This window comes from Pieris rapae, chromosome 19 (assembly GCF_905147795.1).
Source record: "Pieris rapae chromosome 19, ilPieRapa1.1, whole genome shotgun sequence".
Lineage (NCBI taxonomy): Eukaryota > Metazoa > Arthropoda > Insecta > Lepidoptera > Pieridae > Pieris > Pieris rapae.
Window position 1 is genome coordinate 5,782,903 of NC_059527.1, and position 22,528 is coordinate 5,805,430.

Here is a 22,528-nt window from a genome sequence, read left to right on the forward strand (position 1 = left end):
ATACTTATTTTTCTATTAAAATATGTTTGGTATTAACACGTCTTAGAATGGCTATTAGTCAGTCAATGAACTCTTACACTTGATATAAATCACAAATTGTTTACGTTACTTAGCAATTAAAAAGGTTAAAACATTTTATAATATCATTATTATCAGTTGCCTTGTTACAATTTAAAACAAGCGTTAAACGGCCATTATTTCTATGACATTATTTGCCGTTCATCGATAGATTTATGAATACCATATCAGAATCACTATTTGCACAAGAGTAATGTATAGTGTTCAATTAGATAAAAGCGGTCAATAGTTCAAATAATTAATATAATAATTGGATCTTACCCTCTTCGTACACTCAGTAAATTGATGGCCTCAAGAAAATTGACACGCCCGGGTATTAATTAAATCATTTGTGTTAAAGTGATATTTTTGAGTTATGATAGTGATTTTTTAAATTTCAAAATGCGTTTTCAATTCACTAGAAGGCAGTGGTCCACTATTATTGTTATTTCAATTGCAGATTTTTGTAATGCTATCTGTGTTGCATTGCAGGCGCCATTCTTCCCTCAGGAGGTACGTATAAAAATAAATAAAGGCTTTCTTTCTAACGGTTAGCTTCAGCTGCTGTATAAACCTATATATATCTCAGTATAAGCCGTTTTGCTTGTATAACTTAAACTCGTTGCCCAATTATACAAAAAGTGCACTTAATTTATTATTATATATTATAATTTTTATTTTTTATATATTATATTTTATAATTTTTACTGCAATATTGCAGTGGAATATCAAAATATATTTTTCATTAAATTAGTAGTATCAGATGTATGTATCTATGTCCCATTTGTGGGTCTTTTGTACGTGTTACGAGATACGATCTCTTCCCCAACTTGATGAAGAGAATATTGGCTATTAGCCATATAATATTTTTTTTCCATATGTAACTAGTTTAGTTACAAAGTATTAAATATTAATAAAAAATGTTTCGCATTTTGAATTTAAAAGTCAATGTTGCTCAGTACATACAAATTTTTAGTCATGAATCCATCGGTAAATATTATTGTAAGGAGGATTAGCTCCATTACAACTAATTGCAGGTGATGTTTATATATTAATTAACATATTATGTAATTAACAAACACAAATAGGTAAATGCGGAATATTTGTCATTACTTATAGGGGACAGAGAAAAATATATCGAAGTTAAGTTGAAGAGGCGTTAGTAAACGAAAAGACTAAAAAATATATTGAGAGTATTTTCTAATTAAAAAATAAATAGTTTTCTTTTTGAAGTATTTTTGTGCAGCAGAGCAATGTTGGCCTAGTGGCTTCAGCGTGCGACTCTCATACCTGAGGTGGTAGGTTCGATATCGGGCTGTGCACCAATGGAATTTTGCTCGAAACGGTGCAGGAAAACATCGTGAGGAGACCGACATGTCGTAGACCCAAAAGGTCGACGACGTCTCAGGCACTGGAGGCTGATCAACCTACTTGCTTTTTAGATTGAAAAATGATCATGAAACAGATTCAGAAATCTGAGGCCAGGACCTAAAGGGGTTGTAGCGCCACTGATTTTTTTAATGTTTATTTTCTATTTTCGTAAATTACCGTGAAATATAAAACAAATAAATATCAGGAAGTTTTCAGGAACGTTGTAGCTAAGACGATTAAAGTCTTTCAATTTTAAGCCCCGTCTATTAGTTCAGACTTTTAAATCGCTACTAAAATCAAAACTATTTTTAAACCTTATAAATATGCTTGAGATATAAAACAAATGATTGTCTGTGAATGTTTTAAGAAACGTTGTAGCAATAACGAATAAACTAATGAATTGGTAAATTTTTCAAGACATCGTAATTATTTGGTTGTGCCAGACGAAAAAATTAACACTTATTTAATACTATTTAATCATGAAAATAACACTTTTGATATTTCGTAAGGCTTAGCATTATTTTACCAAAATATACCCCCTACTAGGCTCAAGTATGACCTCATATGAAATACTGCTGAGAAATACCAGCATCTTCCCTTTGACCAAATTCAGCTAAGAGCTTGTCAAATTGTCAATCTCTAATGTATTACTCGCCTCGATATTCTCTTTCTTCGCTACTTTCTATTCGTATTCTACAAAGCGTGTTATGTAGCATGTTCAGAACAGTTGTTTAGGTGATCCCTCCTGCCTCGTTTCAACTTAAATTAACTCCAGAGTTCAATCGCATCACCTAGATGGCCGTCTTCCACGGTTCGGATCACTGGGCACTTTCTTTGCTAACTAGCGAATTGTAGAAACGGCCCCTGGTGGAAGTTTTCCCTGGGAGATACGACATTATTAAAAAAAAAAGAACATACATGCGCACTCACTATAATGAATGTACACAGATTGCGATGACGGTCGCAACCTGCTACAGGCTCATCTACTCCCTTTCATATAATAAAAAGAAAAAAACTAAAACATTTAACAATAGCTAATTTTAGGGTGTCGATTTTTTGTGACGGTGTGGGCTAATGCGACAAAAATAGAATAACTTCAAAAGTTCTACTATAAGAGTGGATGTTAATATAAAGTACTTTTTCTAATGTTTAAAATGACACCCTACCGACCGTTCAAACGAACACATAAGGCATGTAATATTAAGTTTACAAACTGTACAGATGACATAAATATATATACATGTATGTATATTTTATGATGTTGTGTGTGATTTTACGCAAATTATACTAAAATTATCACATCTTAACACACATGAAAGAATATGTAAATCAGGTTTTGATACGACCTTCGTTCGTTCCTTTTCCTCCTTTTCCCAAGAAATTGAAAGTCACATTGCGTTTTTTCGTCACTTCACATACGTATAAGAGAAAAATCATGGTACATCCTGACTTAAAGGTTATATTAATGTGAAGGGTGTTGAGATTCAAAAAGCAAATTGTGTCTAAAGATCGTCGTATTTTTCCATATACCTTTATATTTCCTTAAGAATGACGACATACTTTTTTAATATATCTCTTGTTTTAATGACGAAATAATAATAAATTGAGTGTTAAAACAAAGTATTTCGATATACTTGAGGTAGTTCATTTATATAAAAAAATATAATATTCATCACCATATTAATAATTACTCATTATTAATATGGTGGAATTAACTAAAAAATCGATTTCGATTTTTTAGTTAATTCCATGGATTGCGTTTTGGGGTCGTTCTTAAAATGTAATTGCTCCGTATTAACTAAAGTATTCATCACAGCGTATACACAGTTTGGTTGTTTCACAGAAGACGACAGAGTGCTTCAATTAAAAGAGAAAATAATCTGATTTTAGGAAATAGTAGGCCAGTCTTTAAGCTCACTTTTGGTGTACTAAAATCACAGCCTTAAATGTAATCTCATTACTTTTATTAAAATCACAGACATTTTATAAGTAAGGTGCGTGAATGCGTCAATGGTTAGCGTCGTAGAACCGATAACCCCAGAATACCGGGGGTTATCGCCTGGTCATAATATTACCAGGCGCCTTATATACCAAAATAGAGTTTAGATATAATTTTTCACGTGTTCACACACAGAGCATACATAGGCATATTCATTGCATTTTTCCCTTTTTGAAACTGCTCCAATGAACATTTTTTGAAATAAGATCAGAAAAATTAAACAGCCAAAATGGCAAAACGAATACGGTTAACACAATAGTGGAACAAATATTAATTTAAAATCTTGTATAAGTATTGATACAAAAATATAATAAAATATAAGATGTCATTGTAGAGAAATATGTAACGAAAAGCATTTTAATTATCGGGGGGGTCTGCTACGAAATCGTTCATCTTTGGTTTAACTGTCTACTTATTTTTAGGCAAAACAACGAAGAGGCGAATACAGCAATCGTTTAATAACTAACAACATAATATATTAAATAATAAATAACTTAGTATAGCAATAATTTTGTTGTTTAATATTATTACTTACTTTTAATCTCTCGGGAATGGAGCGGTTATTTCTGGTTCCTATCACAAAAAATGCTACTCTTGGTCGTAAATGTATTTTATAAATGTGTTAACAAGTATTAAATATAGAGATAACATGATTAAATTATGATACATTATGATACATTTAATTGTTAGTGAAATTATTACTGCGTATTAAAGCCATAAACAATTTAAAAACGTATAACATTTTAACAAGAACTAGGTTGACTGGGTTTCGTACGTCCTTGCCAGTAAATATAATGTTGCTTTGTTTTCAAGTTGCTGCATAAGCAATTTTTAATACGCCATCATATTCATTTAAACACTGCTATCTTGTCTTATTTAATAATTTCATATGGACACGCTGAAATTATTAATAAAGTATAGACAATTTAAAATAGTTTAAAAAAAATATACATTTCTGAATAAAATCCTTTTTGTTCTTCAAGAATTTGTACCAAAACGTAAAATTACAAAATTTTACAAGAGAGCGCTTGCAATTGTTACGAATACATGATACAGTTGTCCGATGAAAAAGGTCATTATGTCCAATCTATATATAAATTGTTTTTTGTTATATATCTATATATAATTTGCCTAGTGTTAATAAATTGTAGAATTCATTACACAAAGTATTCCTTATACACACCTTATCTCATTGTCTGTTAAACGTGTTATCTTCAGACAACATTTTATTCTTGCTAAAATAGCTGTGGGTGGATCTTAATTATTAGGCTGAGAAAATCTGACGCCTATGGAGAGAGATCATCAATTCCGTGTTTGAATATATAAACCTAACCATAAAAACAGTCTTTAAGCTTAAGTAACGTGAAGTTTCCACTACGCATACTAAGTCACGGCTTAGAATAACAATTACAAAACCTGCGTTGAATCATGATGAAATATATTAAAAAAAAACCTGAACAAAATTTTCTGTTATGTATTATTATTATTTTTCTACCCACTTCACTTACATTGTTTGCAGTTGACTTGATATTTGATACCATTTTTTTCAAGGTCACTTCCATTCTTATTTTTTACGACATTTGAGTGTACATAATACTTTATGCGTACTATCATAGTACGAGGAGGATTGAGTGAGGAGAATTATTTACTAGTGTTTTGAATAGTGTAACGAAAGATTGGATAGAATGGTTTTGACGTCATATTTTCTTGACGTCATTTTATGTATTTCTTGTATGTATGCGCGTCTGGGTCACTCAAAACTATATAAACTTAGACAAAAGCTTGCTTAAAAGATGATTATTAAAACTAGCTAATAGCTTTAAGGCCGACAAAGCCTGTTGTCATATTTTATTAAATTTTCAGGCAGAAAACAAAGGATGTACAGCAACAGAATATGGACTTGTATTTGGAGTGTTCGAGCTTGTGGTTTTTATCATCAGTCCCTTTTATGGGGCTCATTTGAACAGGCTTGGACCTAAAGTAGTCTTCAACGCCGGAATACTGACTACCTCAACATGTGCTATACTATTTGGGTAAGAAATACTATCTAGTACTCATTATTATACGTTACGTTTATCCTGTCGGTACGGGCCGTACGGCCACTCCTCAATCGACAAAATATATCCAGAATATTCGAAAAGTGACGTATTTTAGATTTTTTAAATGTAGAATGATGTTGGTAATTAAATAGGATTGACATATATTTTGGTTGTTAAATATTTATGCGTGCATTCTGAAATCTATGTGAGGAAATTAATTAAGATATGCTGCATATAAATAATATTCATATTCGAGATAGCTTAATACACAATTGGTTTTTAAACGCGTAGATACTATACATACTCACTCTTTCAATTCTAATATTAGCGGACGATATGATCGATTGTTTTTATTGTAACAAGAAACAAATAAGGTTTAATTATGTTAAACAACAAGGCTCAATTTATTTATAATTATCATTTACATTATACTCATTTATTATTATTGTTGGTATATGTTTTGAGCTCTTTATGTAATTTAATATTATTGTAAAAAAATAAATTAATCTTTAAATCTCACATTATTTCCTGGACGATAAGTTTATTTTTTGATATTCCACATTTCCTTGTTTATTTATTTACTCGATGACATTGGTTTTACTTAAAAAAAATATAGATAACTCCAAGGAACACAGAAATAACATTGAAGATGAATCTTATTGTTTTTTTTAAGCATATTCTACTATGAACAATCTTAATACCTTTATTATAACTTTATACTAGTTTGTGTCACTATATTACGTGTGGTAATAAAATCAGAAAATCCGTCATCCCCTTTTAAGCAAGGCTCACCTGGTAGACTGGAGTATCACACCTTCGTGGTTGACATCTTCCAGCTATCCCTCCAATAGACCGTAGCCCACTTAACATCAGGTGGGATTGTGGCCAAATGTCTTTATTGCTCTATATAAAAAATATAAAAAAAGTCAAAGATGGTTTGTAAGTAAGTTTATATGATTTCAGGTTCCTAGACAAAATCGATGGTCACGTACCATTCGTGACTCTAGCATTTGCAATACGTATAGTAGAGGCTTTGGGTAATGCGGCGTTTTTGACAGCTTCCTTTGCCATAATTGCCAAGGAGTTCCCTAATAATGTGGCTACTATGTTTGTAAGTGAATCAAAAAATTATATTACTTCTCTAGCTCTCTCAGCTAATGTTGTTTTGTCATATAAGAATTATTGCAGTACAAGTATCGCAATTGAAAAATAATGGTTGGTGGTAAAAGGATGAAATTGAGTTAGGCTTTCTTTATCGCTTAAGGTTTAAAAATTTTTTTTACGACCTAATCAAATAGACCGAATATACACGAAAATATCATAAAATCTACGAGATTTTATAGATACCTGTAACAATCACAATAGTTAATCAGGATATTTTAATAGTTATAAAAATCAATATTTAAGAATATATTTACGCAATATCAACCAAATTTGCCTAAATAAAAATAATAAATTTTAATGAGATATTCGCTTTGATGTGCGAAGGATTCGCAGGCTCCAGGCTCAGGTATACAATTGGATACCTAAGAATGTCTTATGTGTTTTAGGCATCCTTGGAAACATTTTTCGGGCTCGGATTAATCGCTGGTCCAATGATAGGAGGGGCCCTCTACGCCGTTGGAGGTTACTCTCTGCCCTTCGCTGTGCTTGGAGCCACGCTCTTCTGCACAGCATTGTTGTGCTACATCACTTTACCAAAATCCTCCGACGATGAAGATTATAAGCATTCAGGACGTAAGTCACAAAATATATTTAACCGATCATGTCACTGAACAAAGGCTGATACAAAAAATAAAAAAAAACAATGTTACATCCTCTTCAGGCTTGGGCCTCAGATTTCTGAATCTGTTACATGATCATTTTTAAATCTAATAGGAAAGTAAGTGATCACCCTGTGCCAGACACACGCCGTCGACTTTTGGGTCTGAGGCAAGCTGGTTTCCTCGCGATGTTTTCCTTCACCGTTTGAGCGAATGTGATATGCACATAGAAAATATGCATATAGAAAGTCCATAGGTGCACAGCTAGGGATCGAATCTATGACAATAAATTCATATTACTGCAATGAAACAAATTTCCTAATAAAATTGGGTATAACTCATCCGGTTCTCTGAGTAGCAGCGTACCTGAAGTAAGTAGGTTCCCACCCACCTTGTCTCTTTCGGTGTGGGGAACCTTGGTATAAAAATAGATGTATAGTTCTTTGTAATTTATCAGTTACCCTGCCTCAAGTTTATTCATGAAATCACCGATACATTTGGGGCAAGATAAACGCCTGCGGAGAATGGGACGAACATATCATATAATGGCTCAACATCGTTCACGTACAAGCAAAGTTTAAGGCACCAGTGGCTGTTGTTAAAAAGTTGCATCTTAGGGATCACAAAAGTTTTGATAGCGATTCACCTTACTAATTGTAGCCGCAGATTGTAGGGATAACAAACACGACATCTTCATATTGTGTTAAAAACGTACATAAAAACAAGTAGTTAAAAGTATTTCTGTCCGAAATGTGGTTTGCTTTCTCAAAGTTCGTAGGCGTAAATACAATGGATTTTAAATGTAACATTACCATTTTGTTGATTAGCAAATGATTATTTATAAGGTGCTACAAATGGGAAGTGAAAGAGCTCTTCTTCTTTCAGCATCGATGCTTACTCTTCTCCGCGTGCCTGGAGTTCTGATAGCGTCTTTGAGTATAATATCAACCAGTATGAGTATTGGGTTTCTTCAAGCAACGTTAGAACCTCATTTTCGACAAGTTCATGTAAGTTTTAACATCTATTTAATGTACACATACAATCATTTAATCAAAATTCGTTTATTCAGTTAATATGCGTCTTAGGGCATGCTTATGAATGTCAAAAACGTTTACAAAAGTTAATAGTTAATTTACTTACGTACACTCAAGACAGCAATGGGTTGACTATTTAAACATGTACTGTAGTTAATTGTTTAGTTTGGTTTAGTTCAAAGTAATGAAGGAAGGTTTAGCCTGTTTATCTTTCTCTCAATGCGTCTTAAAACACATATATGTGCTTTAACATATCGATGTCCAGCAAACCAAACCCAAGCCACCCATTAAATATTCCTGTTTGAAGATTCACACTAACTGCAACTGTACTTTTCTGGAATCCACAAAACAACGAAAATCCTGGGATTAATTATTGTTTCAGTTATTGTTGGGGGGGAAAGGGTATCAAGTACACGGTGGTGTGCATCGATGCTGGATGCATGCTTAAAAAATGCTGTGTTTGCTAGCGTACGCCTTGCGAGTGTGTAGCTTGGCTATATTGCGCGCACCCGAAAGCCCGATTCACGGGCGTCCTCGTCGCCTCCCCTGGGTACTGTACAGATCTGTTAACGGGTTTCACACAAAACATCCTCCTCGGGGTCTGTACTGCTGACTGTGACGGGCGAAGGCGAGTCATCGGCGCCTCAAAACCGATCAAGCATCAAGTGTGTCTCGAAAGAGTCACCTCAAACCGTAAACCTACGGGAACGGGAGTCTGGACTTCATCATCTGGGCCGCGAGGAAGAAAACCTCTATAATAAATTACCCCTATCCTACGGTGGGAAACGTGCCAAGGGATGTGTATGCCCCTACATGGGGTGTATATGGCTGATGGGATAATTCAGTCTCTAGCGTCCAACTTCAACGAACCTGGCAAACGTTGTCGTAATGTGCCTTCTTCTGGGAAAAAGGGCGTCACCCTAGAAGCGACCAGTTTATTCGACCCTACTCGTGGGAATGAGGGTAGTGCGTGCAGCAACCGACAACATAAGCTCCGTCTAATAGATATTATTATAAATATAATCAGTGAATAATACAGTGCACATTTATGTTTAAAAATCGTAAATCGATACAAACTAACGGCCTACAAAATGTTTAATGCATAAACTTCGAACAATTACTTGAAAAACAACATTCTGCAACGTACCGAGTGAGTGACACGGCCACGGACCAACCTGCTAATTTTAACTTTCCTATAACCTGTGAAGTCGGAAGTGTAGAAGAGAGACAAAAGTGAAACATTTAATTGTGGAACAATAACTTAATATATTTTGCAGTGAAAGTGCATATGTGGCTGTAGCGTACTTATATTTACCAGCCTTTACGTCAAAAATCACTCGCAAAACTACATATATAGAGGAAATTCAAACATTCCCTCGTACTACTAGTTGGCCGCTTCCGTACGAAGACGGCACTCAATTAACAGAACCAAGATCAAATCCCGACACTCAGGAACATTTTTATTTTATTTCTATTTCTTTTTTCTTTCGATTCAGAGTAAAAGGACAGATAGAATGGAAGAAATAAAGAATATATTACAAACAATGCAAGAGGCAATTTACCAACAAAAACTCGACATGCAGGATATGATGGAAGGTATTAAAGACACAATTAATCGAAGCTTAAATGAAAAGTTTAGAGAGCTGGAAAACCGAAACAAAATCACAGAAGAAAACCTTGAAATTCAAAAAAATAAAATAAACCAACTAGAGCGGAACTCTCGACGTAAAAATCTACTTATTTTTGGCGTCGAGGAAAAAGAAAACAGCTACTGGGACCTAGAAAAATCCGTTGTAGGAATAATCGATAAATGCTTGAACATTAAATGCGACAAAAACAGCATCGAATACGTGAGAAGATTAGGAAAAAAGGGGGAGAAGACGAGACCCATAATCTTCACACTAGCAACGATGGGACTAAAAATAAAAATCCTTAAACAAAGGAAAAATTTTGAGTCATCACCCTATTACATTAAAGAAGATTTTCCTCCAGAAATCATTAATAAACGCAAGGAGTTGCAAATAATAGTCAACACAGAACGAGAAAAAGGCAGACTAGCGATTCTAAAGTACGATAAAATTATTTATTTAAAAAATCCAAACACTGTCTCTGAAAGGTCAAGACCAGGAAAAAAGAAGAGAAACCAGTCAACGTCACCAGAGACGAAAGAAGACAACTGCGAAGCCGATACAACAAGAAAAGCAGCGAAAAAAAAAATTATATAAAAACAATCACATAGACAACTACTTGACAAAAAAAACAAACTCCAAACGTCCCGCTCTAGAAGAATCTACAGCATGTCAATAACAATTACAAGCGCCCCCTCCACCTCTCCCAAGCCGGCTGGTCACCGTGGGGGAAAAAGACTATTACCCTTCAAATCCCAAAATAAAAAATAATTCCCTCAAAATAGTCAATCGCCAAAAAGACAATCAGCACCTGTATATTGCAACAATTAATACTCTCACTCTAAGAAAGGAAGAAAGCCTTACTGAGCTAATATTAGCAATTGAAAAAATTCACTGGTCCATTATAGGCCTTAGCGAAGTTCGGAGACTAGGAGAAGAAATAGAAGACCACGGTAATTTTGTATTTTATTTTAAAGGCGAAACATCAGGCAAATATGGAGTCGGATTTCTTATAAAAAAAGAACTTAAAAAGAATATCGAGGAGTTCTTGGGAATATCTGAACGAATTGCTATTCTGAACATTACAATGCCACAATCGAACGCAAAATGGTCTATAGTACAGATTTACAGCCCTACGGAACAAGCCAGTAACGCCGATGTAGATTCCTTCTACGCAGATCTTAGAAGAGCTATATTAAATTATACACATAAAAATCTCATTGTTATGGGAGATTATAATGCGCAACTAGGTAAGAGAAGAAAAGGAGAAGACATTATACTAGGCCCTTACTGTACAGGGAAAAGAAACAGGAATGGAACTAAACTTATAGAATTAGCATACGAAAATAATTTAAAGGTTCTAAATAGTATGTACAAAAAAAGACCGTCAAATAGATGGACATGGATTTCACCAAACGGACTCTATAAAAATGAAATCGATTTTATTCTCACAAATAGGGCTAACATGTTCAGCGACTGTACAATTCTTAAGAATCTAAACTTCAATACTAACCACCGTATGGTCAGAGCTAATCTAAAAATAAAATTAGATAAGACTAGACCTTTTAAAGCTAGGACAAGCGAATCAAAACACCTTATCGGTAATATCAGCGAAATAAAAGAACATTTAATCCAACTAAACTTGGAAGAATTATCAGTACAAGAAAAATACAACAATGTTTTAGAAGCCATAACTTACAGTTCAAACAGAGTGCCTCCAAATAGAAACAAGTGGCATTCGGTATCAGACGAGACGTCCTTACTCCTTAAGCAAAGGCAGGAATTAATTAAATTGGAGAATAAAACGAAATCGATCAGAGTAGAAATAACGAAGCTTAGTAAACAAATTAAATTATCACTTAGGCAAGACATACAAAAACTAAGATTAGACACACTTGAACGGTACATAAACAAAACTGGTGGCATCAAGAAAGCTGTCAAAGAACTAAAAACTAATATTAACTGGATCCCAAATATAAATAACAAAAGAGGATATAAAATAACCAAACGCCCGGATATTGTCTCAACGGCGACAGATTTCTACAAACAACTATACTCTACCCAAACAAGCAGAAAGAAAGAAACGACGCTAGAAGATGGAGAAGAGGTACCTGATATATTGCCAAGGGAGGTAGAAAGGGCTATCGAGACTCTGAAAAAGGACAAATCACCGGGTCCAGATTACGTCACCAACGAGCTTTTGATAAGTCTAAAGGAAGTATTGGTACCTACTTTCACCGTTCTCTTTAATGAGATAGTTAGAACGGAATCAATACCGGAACAATGGGCAAACTCGACGATAACACTTATACACAAAAAAGGAGACAAGAGTGACATCAACAACTACAGGCCCATAAGCTCTATAACGAATATATACAAAGTCTTCGCTAAAATAATTCTACATAGACTTGGTAAAATCTTAGATGACAACCAACCTATAGAGCAGGCAGGTTTCCGGAGTGGATATTCGACAATAGACCATATCTTCGTAGTAAGGCAAATCTTAGAAAAAAGCAAAGAATATAATCTCCCAATCTACCTATGCTTTGTTGATTATTCTAAGGCGTTTGACTCTCTGGAACATGAAAAAATATGGCAAGCCTTGCAAAGTCAGGGGATAAACAATAAATATATAAAAATAATCAGGAATATATATAAAAATGGAAAAACTAGAATAAAAATGGATAAATTAGGAGGGATTATAAATATTGAACGGGGAGTGCGACAGGGAGACCCTCTATCACCTAAACTGTTTTCGGCTGTTCTGGAGGAAATTTTCAAAAAACTAAGTTGGGATAAGTACGGACTAATGATAAACGGCGAAAGATTGAACCACTTAAGGTTTGCAGACGACCTAATTCTATTTGCCTCAACACGCGATGAACTGGAGAAGATGGTCTCAGACCTTGACACAGAAAGTAGGTTTGTCGGTCTGAAAATGAATACCGAGAAAACCAAAGTAATGACGAATTCCAGAAAGGAAAAAGTACTGTTAAATAACAATATTATAGAATACGTAGATGAGTACTTGTACCTCGGGCAGACAATATCTATGACCGATTCAACAACAAAAGAAATCGACACAAGAATAGCAAAAGCATGGAAGAGCTTTTGGGCGCTTAAAGAAGTCATGAAAAATAAGAAAACAAGCATGGCAATTAAAAGAAAGGTCTTCAATACTTGTGTACTACCTGTACTAACATATGGATCACAAACTTGGGCGCCTACTAAAGCGCAGTATACAAAGCTACAGGTGTGTCAAAGAGCGATGGAACGATGTATGATAGGGAAAACAAGAAGAGACAAAATAAAGAATACAGTATTAAGGAAAATAACTAAGGTAACAGATGTTACAACAACGATCAAGAAGCTAAAGTGGAAATGGGTGGGACACATCGCAAGAGGTACAGAAAAGTGGAGCAAAAAACTGCTTAACTGGTGCCCAAGGTACAGCAAGCGCAAAAGAGGGAGACAACTGAGAAGGTGGATTGACCACATTAAAGAAACGGCAGGTGGTACATGGCAGAGAGTGGCACAGTGTAGAGAGGAATGGCGGGATTTGGAGGAGGCCTTTGCCAAAAAAGGGCACACAGATGCACCTGAATTATATTAAAATGAAAATTTGTTTAAATGTATAAAATATGTAATGTAGATTATCTGAATAAAGGCTATTATTATTATTATTATTATTACTCGTGGGAACATCATGCAAAGAACACCACCTAAATCTTCGAAAATCGACATCTCAAAGCAATCCCCAGGCTATCCCTCGTATTCTGGGGAGGCAAAAATTTTGCCACACCAAATGTATAATGAAAGCGAATGTGATCTGTCTTGCGATCCCGCTAACCCCCGGTGCCTTCCACCCGGGCTGGAAGACAACACGAGGGTGGGTACTCAGGCAACCGTGACAGTGAATGCAACTGGTCAAAGTAAGAAATATGTACAACAAGCCTTCCATCCAAGCCTGTTTATAAGACAGAGAAGTGTATCGGTTGGGAATTTACTGCCTACCAGAAATGAGGAGAAGGCACCACAGAACTCTCAAGAAGTAGCCTGCGATACCAACTTACCTGAGTGGCAAACGGCTCCAGTGAATAGAAAGCCGAATAAAAAAAGGAAACTCTCAAATCAGTCCCCCGAAAGTGTAGCTACTTCGAATATGTTCGACGGACTACCTCTAGTTGAAGATCCTATTCAAACTAAAGGAAAGAAGCCCAGCAATCCGCCTCCAATCATATTATATGGAGTCCAAGATGTCAATAAACTAACGGAATTTCTTGAATCTGCAACTGAAAGATCCACATTCAAGTTTAAGATAGTAAACAAAACACAAATTAGAATTATTAGTGAAGATATAGATGTTTACAAAAAACTTATTACAGCTGTAAGAGAGAAGGGTCTCATTGGCCATACATTCAACCGAAAAGAAGATAGAAATTACAGACTAGTAGTAAGAAACTTGCACCACACTACTCCACTTGATGTTATAAAAACTGAATTTGAGAAAACGGGAAACATAGTAGTTGGAGAGATTATCAATGCCAGATTTGGGCCTGATAAAAAACCTACCTCAACTTTCTTTGTTAACCTGCAGCCTAGTCAGCATAATAAAGCAGCCAAGGAAATTAGACATATTTTCCACCAAATTGTTACTATAGAAGACCCAAAAAAGAGGACCACTATAGTTCAGTGTCAAAGATGCCAGCAGTATGGTCACACCAAAAACTACTGTATGAGACCAGGTCGATGCCTCAAGTGTGCAGAATCACACTTAACTAAAGATTGTCCTAAAGTGGACCGCAGTACCCCTGCGAAATGTGCACTATGTCTCGGCCCTCACCCTGCGAATTATAAAGGTTGCGAGGTATATAAAGAAATCCTAGCCAGAAAAACACAGCGCTTGTCTGTAAGCACGAGAAAAACTGCTACGTCACGCTCTCCCAATAATGTTATAAGCCCAAACTCACAACCTACAAACCAACCCTCGAACCCACCAACAAGTAATACACTTAAGAGGTATAATGAAGTGGCTAAAAGTAATCCTTTAGATCGATGCACAAACCAACAGTCTGTACTGGATCATCAATCACTGAATAACAGAATTGAGGAAATATTTATAAAGCAATCACAAAAAATTGATACAATCCTACAACAAATGAGCACCATTCTGGGGCTCTTGACTACTCTAGTTACCAACTTATCACAAAAATAAATAAACTCAAAATTGCTACCTGGAACATAGATGGCCTATCGCCTAAGAAAAGTGAAGCTGAAATCCTACTAAAAATGCATAATCTGGATGTCTTGCTTATTTCTGAGGCGCACCTTACATCGAACAGCCAAATTCATATACAAAACTATAACGTGTATTCAACAAATCATCCCGATGGCACTGCACATGGAGGCACTGCTATTATAATTAGATCATCCATAGAACATTATGAACTCCCACAATTTCGATCTGAATTCATTCAAGCCACCTCAATAAATATACAGGATGAAAATGGGAATTTCTGTATCTCCTCGGCTTATTGTCCTCCAAAGCACGCTATAACAGAGAAACACTTCACCACATATATAAACAGTCTCGGTCCAAGGTTCATAGCAGGTGGAGATTGGAATTCAAAGCATCTGCATTGGGGGTCGAGATTGATTACCACGCGAGGTAGAGAACTTAAAAAATGCGTTGATAAAAACCACTTAACAACAATCTCCACCCCCGAGCCTACCCACTGGCCAAGCGACCCTGGAAGATTGCCCGATGTCCTGGACTTCTTTCTAATGAAGGGTCTCTCACGACTCTTTCATCACATTGATGGCTTTCTCGATGGTTCTTCAGCCCACATCCCAGTGATATTAACTATTAGTACCAACGTCCTGGAGTGCCAACGGAAACTAGTACTGTATAACAATAGAACAAATTGGCAAATGTTTCGTGAACTCGTTGAGGACGCCCTACTTCTGCGGATTTCACTAAAGAATGAGGAGGAAATAGATGAGGCAGTCTTGGCATTTACGAAGGTGGTGCAGGATGCATGCTGGAGGAGTTCTGAGGAAGTGGGTCGGAAAAACACCAGACAGCTCTCTGTACCCCACGAAATTCAAGGCATGATCCTAGAGAAGAGAAGATTACGTAGAGTGTGGCACAATAGTCGTCATCCCGCTGACAAAACAGCACTAAACATCTACGCTAAACACCTTAAACAGGCTATAAAAGATAATCTAGATGCTACTATTGAGGAAAACCTGAAGTCGTTAACAGCTACAAAAGACACCGACTACTCTCTCTGGAAGGCATGCAAAAATCTAAATCAACCAACAAACCCTAAACCACCTATACGTCTAGATAGAAGCAAGTGGGCTAGATCTAAACTAGAAAAAGCAAATGCTTTTGCTGACCATCTAGCTAAAGTATTTGTACCAAACGAAGCCACTCCAGGGTCGGATGAAGCAGAAATAGATGATATTCTCCAGCAGGATTTCCAATTGGATTTGCCCTTGAAGACTGTAACACCAAGGGAGGTACAAAGAACTATACAACAAATGGAGAATAGAAAGGCACCAGGTTTCGACCTCATTGACAAAAAGGTTCTTTCCGAATTGCCTCGTAAGGCTATAACCTACTTGACAACCCTTTTCAACCGGATTATAAGTGTTGGATACTTTCCAGCGCTATGGAAGGTTTCTCAAGTGATTATGGTCCATAAGCCCGGGAAATCGCCACATGAAGTCTCATCTTACCGACCTATAAGTCTTCTCCCGATTGTCTCTAAAGTACTAGAAAAGATATTACTACGACGACTCTTGCAAGCTATGAATGAAAATTCTGTAACTCCAGATCACCAATTCGGGTTTAGAGCACAACATGGCACCATTGAACAAACTCACAGGGTGTGTAAATTCATAAGCAATAGCCTCGAGCTAAAAGAGTACTGCTCCTCAGCTTTTCTGGACGTTCATCAGGCATTCGATCGGGTATGGCACAAGGGGCTCTTATGCAAGATCAAGTCACTTCTGCCTCATAGTTACTATGGAATCCTAGAGTCTTATATCACCGATAGAATATTCCAAGTGAAAGAGATGGATTGTACATCAGGCTTTCATGATATACTTGCAGGGGTACCTCAGGGCTCTGTACTTGGTCCAGTGCTGTACACCATATATACCTCAGATCTACCATGTACCCCTGGCGTCAATATTGCAACCTATGCAGACGATACCGCAATCCTGGCTTCGAGTAAACAACCGGAAGAAGCCACGTTAAAGCTCCAGCGAAGCCTAAATGAAATAAGCAACTGGTTCGATAAATGGAGAATCGGGGTAAACACGGGCAAGTCAGTGCAGGTGACATTCGCTCTGGGAAGAAGGACATGCCCGCCTGTCAACCTAGGAGGAAGGGAGCTGCCTCAAAGTGATACAGTCAAATATCTTGGACTGCACCTGGACCGTAGGTTGACATGGCAAAGGCATATCGAGGCAAAACGGCTTGAAATAAACTTGAAATACAAGAGGCTGCACTGGTTATTGGGTAGAAATTCGAAATTGTCCATCGACAACAAACTCCTTATTTACAATTCTGTTATAAAACCCGTGTGGACCTACGGAATACAATTGTGGGGAGCAACATGCGACTCTAATAAAACTAAAATTCAAAGAACACAAAATTACATCCTTAAACAAATAAGCAACTCGCCGTGGTTTATTAAAAACGCTGAAGTACATGAACACCTGGGCATACCTACAGTTAAAGCAGAAATAAAATTGTATGCCCAGAAGTACAAGACTAGGCTGGAAAACCATCCTAACCACCTAGCTGTTCAACTCACCCTACCCGAGTGTATAAGCCGTCTCAAAAGACGAAGAACCCTTGAGCTCGGCAACATTGTCTGAGCTAATATTATTATGGTAGATATTCCTATTGAGGAATGTCTCCACCCGTCAGTCTTCCTACAACTCATCTGCTCATAGTCAGAAGACTGATTGCACGATGCGCTCTAGAAAAAAAAAAAAAAAAAAAAAAAAAAATTATTGTTTCAATGCTTTGTTGGGACCCTCAAATAAACTACCTGTGTTCTCGAGTTCGTAAACTTATAAATCTATTTAAACTTCTTAGAAAACCTTCTGATCCACAGAAAATCCAGATAGTTTATAATACATTATGCCAGTCGATATTATTTTACTGGATCAGTATGAGGTACATAATTGGTTTTTCTGACATATATGTGTGCATTAAGCTAGCTACAGGAAAATTATTTTTATTTTGATTTAAACGTGAGCTTAGCTTTTCGTGACTTTTTGTGTCTATACATAAAGTCTATTTATATCTATGTATACATACATGCTTAACACAGCCACTTCTTTGGGCGTATGAGGGTTTTTTACGGATGAAACATCACGAAGATGTGCAGCGTTTTTGTCGTAGAAAAGGGAGAAAGCTCTTGAGATCGATTGAGAGAGAGTGAGAAACGAGATCGAGATAAACTTAACGCTATTGGTTGATGTATTCGTTTAGTAAGTACATAATAGAACTTAAGATGGCAATTCTGTCGCATAACGTCTTGTGCAGGTTTTTATTTATTTATATTATCATTAGCACGTATACAGTGTGTTAACAGTGTAAATATAGATATTCAATCATATGGAGTTATCATATAATAGTACTAGAAGAACATGATTTTTGGGAGTTTTACCTTATTAATAAAAAAGTTTCACTTCTGACATGTGTACTTTTTTTTATATATAAATCATATTTTCAGTTCAACTTCTCTCCAGTGATTTTGGGTTTAATATTCGTGATCAATGGGGGTTTTTATGCGGTATCTGCACCAGCGTGGGGTTGGTTATGCGACCATCCCGCGGTTAAACCCAAATATATAACCAGTATTGGGCACATATTTGTGGTGGCCGCTTTCTTGTTGATTGGTCCAGCACCGTTCTTTGATATGCCAACGTAAGTTTTCTATATCGTTCATTTAATTTGTGTACGGGGATTACGTTCTGACTTCTGACTGACCTCAATTATAACTGAGTTAATTTCACACAGTAAACATACAAAGAATTAACAAATATAATAATAAAATAGTCATGAAGTAAATTTGTTACCTATTTATTTCTGTAGTCAACATTTTTTTTTTCTAAAATATATTACAAATTAAATACATAGTATTTGTATATTTCAGAATACTGTGGGTGACAGTTTTGGGATTGGTGCTCCACGGGCTTGGAATGGGAAGTCTCCTTGTATCGTCTTTCTCAGACGCCTTAAGTACTGCTATGTAAGTCCTTACTTTATTCAGTCCTAATATAAAATTCAAAACAGTTTAAATCGATTCCTGGGTATTTCAAATAAAAAAATCAATTATACAAATAATAATATTTATTTATTTATAAGTAATCTTACAGATACAGATATGCATATTATAAAACAAAACACTTAGACTATTTTCAATTTCAAAACAGATAACATTTTTAAACAACACATATGAAACAGAAAATTTAAATAATAAAAAAAAAACATAATTATATAAAAAAGTCCCCTAATCTTAGTATGTAATTTCAAAAAATATGACATGCTATCAATATCAAGATTTTTACCTTCAACCAAAAATAAATATTAAATGTTATCTCTATATAAACGACCTTTAAATAAATTTCAACCTTATATAAATACTACTTACATTAATAAATTATTTATGTCTTCTATATACTTCTAGAAACTATTTATACAAATATAATCTATAAACTATAGTTTACAATAGAAAATTTTATTTTACCACAAATCAATCTTAAGGTCAAATGAAGCCATATACAAGCAGTGTAACAAATTTTTTTTTTTTAGTGCAAATGGCTTCCCTAACTCAATAGAAACATATGGTTTAGTTTCTGGTTTGTGGACCTCGACTTTCGCCCTTGGAGCCTTTATTGGTCCAACTGTGTCTGGAGTACTTTTTGATTCCATTGGGTTCAGAAGTAGCACTGCGTTCATTGTTATACTACATATCATTGTTGTGAGTATGCGTATTTGCATAAATATTTTGTAAGGCGCTAAATAATTACAAGGGAACTACGTTATTATAAAAATATATTGAAAATCTGAAGACTTACTCTGATATCTCTCATATATGATAAATAACCCAGAGCAAGGCGTTATTATGTGGATCCAAACAAAGAATATTTTTCTCATGTCCAGGTATATAAAGTTCAAGGAAATGTTGACCCATAACGACACCTATACATCTTTGCGTATGCGCCTCCGCAAATTATAGTTTACAATCATTTATAACAGATATATAACTTTTATAATTATGTAATAACAATACATACAAAAAAAGCGCAGACACGCGTTAGAAGTTATAATTGTTTGCGTATGGAAAAAAAATAACTAAAATGCAGTAGTTATTAACGATAAATATTAAAATTAATCAAAAAGGTTTTATTAAATTAAATAAATTATTAGTAAATACTATCACCGTCGTATATCAAATCGATTTTAAAACACCAAAATAATATTCAGACTGTTTATTTGTACTGTTACGAAACACGTGTTGTAATTTATACATAAAAAAATACTAGAATATACAACTACTTATCGATTTCTATGCCACCTAGACCTAACTTTACGATGTTGAATTTAGGTGTCGGTGTGCGCGCGCATCGTAAAAATTCACTCTCATCATTTTTCTCCTAACTTTCCAGTTGTTAATGGTACTGGTATACATGTGGAGCTGTGACCGCTCGAAGATGGATCTCTCAGTGTCTGCTGGAGACCTTTTGCAAATGGATGGGACTCTTGACAAGGGCGTGCTTACTGGGGAGGACTTTATACCCGCTACTAGGCCTAAAAGGTATTTCTTTTGTTCTCTCATATTTGGACGATATGATATATGAATGTATTTTAAGATTATCTTATCTTAAATTCTCTGTGAATAACTGTCTAAAACGTGAATGAAACATTCCTTTTTTAGTTCTAACTACGTTTTTGTTAATACTTTTTAGAGTTAAGAATGTGTGTCTATTAATAACCTACCGGGTTATTACACAAATATTTTTCTAATACCAAGCGTAAGGAGAGTTTTAGAAATTGCATTTGGCTCCATACCTACTTTGTGTAATGCAATCACAGCGATTAGGTTCTCTTCATCACCCCACTGCATTTTAATATCGCAAAATATTATTCAAGGTATTGGCGCCAAAATGAGAAAACTTAATGAACAATCATATAAAAATCAAAAATCAAAATTCCAAATTCAAATGTAATATTTTGTTTATTTTTAATTGTATCTGTATTTATGGCCAGACTAAGTATTATACAAAAATAAAGTATACGCATTAAAGATTTACATCAAATTATATTAACAAAGTTTTAATTATTATGACTTTAAGATAGTTTACGAATGTTTTTTATATTGCAGTCGTCGCTATGGCATAAGCCTGGAGCGATCTCGGCCTCCAGCGATGAACAGTCTTATCGCCTGTTCGAGTTATAAGAACCGCCGCAGCCCCTGGAGTCAGCGTACTCCACGGTACAGGCCTTCGTATGGTAGCTTGGATACGAGGTTCAGAGGCACTGTATCTGTTACATAGCGCACTTAACAACTCGGTTATTAAAATTAAGCCGGAAATTTTTTTCCTATCCAAAAATTACTTTAAGCTTGAAGCAATTATTTTACTGTTATAAAACTAATTATATACTTTTAATGATGTTATTCAATGTTAGTGAATTTATATCCCATGCTCTATGTATGAGTTGAATGCATTTAAAATTTGTTTTAATAAACGACGTAATAAAAAAAATTTGAGCGTCTGAGTACAGTACACTGAATTTCTGTTGTACGTTCCTTTAAAACTTACAATGTACAAAAACCATTACTAAATGAAAAAAATAATAATAATAATATCGATACAAATAATTTTGTATTTTAAACAGTACATAGTTGGTAGTTTTTAAATATTATATTTTACAAAATTGCTCAATAAAATTGTCAGGCGTTTTAATTTGTGGTTTGTATTTTGAAAGCGTTTATTCAATAAGTAAACTGCATTCGATGTAAAAATAAATGAAAGAAAATGTTGGAAAAGCCGATGTTATAGCATCAAAAATGATATTATATTTATATTAATTGGAATTAAGTTTGAGTTGAGACTCTCCTATTAAGTTCTATTTCTGGCGAAACATATTAATTTAGATATTACCAGTTACCTATATAGAATAAATATAGCTAATGTAGATATCTACTCAATTTAATCAAACAAAGTCATTAATATGAACTTCAAAATGTTTACTCAGGAAAATTAATTAGAATAACTTTTACATGCTATGTCACTCTCGCTTTATATAATGTACATATTAATTATACTGTATATATTATTTTTAAGGAGATGTACTACTTCAATATATTTTATAATTTTCAACTTTTAATAAAGAGTTTTTGCTATTTACTCTTTAAATTTAAATAACTCTTAATCCGTAGATTTATACTAACGTACTGCAAATTTAAAATGGCCAAAGATAATTTTATCTCCTGCCTATACCAATCATCGCTGCAGCGAAATCAAAAGGAAATTAAACACCCGCTGGGTTGTTCACATCAAAGATGACTGCTGGTTTTGTCACAATAGAAAGTACAACTGTCAA

The 22,528-nt window shown here is 35.0% G+C and overlaps 1 protein-coding gene across 2 annotated transcripts; it reads left to right on the top strand.

The window, feature by feature from the left end:
- Window positions 1-336: 336 nt before the first annotated feature.
- LOC110995306 (MFS-type transporter SLC18B1) lies at window positions 337-22,213 on the top strand. Of its 2 annotated transcripts, XM_045632372.1 has the most exons (11): window positions 347-391; window positions 518-570; window positions 5,291-5,460; window positions 6,430-6,577; window positions 7,017-7,203; window positions 8,115-8,236; window positions 18,651-18,844; window positions 19,074-19,169; window positions 19,733-19,901; window positions 20,590-20,738; window positions 21,306-22,213. In XM_045632372.1, the coding sequence occupies exons 1-11, from the start codon at window positions 364-366 to the stop codon at window positions 21,475-21,477; spliced, it is 1,488 nt and encodes a 495-aa protein (XP_045488328.1). In that variant the 5' UTR covers window positions 347-363; the 3' UTR covers window positions 21,478-22,213. The 2 variants fall into 2 exon arrangements, with proteins under 2 accessions (XP_022118083.2, XP_045488328.1); XM_022262391.2 differs by having other exon boundaries at window positions 337-570.
- Window positions 22,214-22,528: the final 315 nt, after the last annotated feature.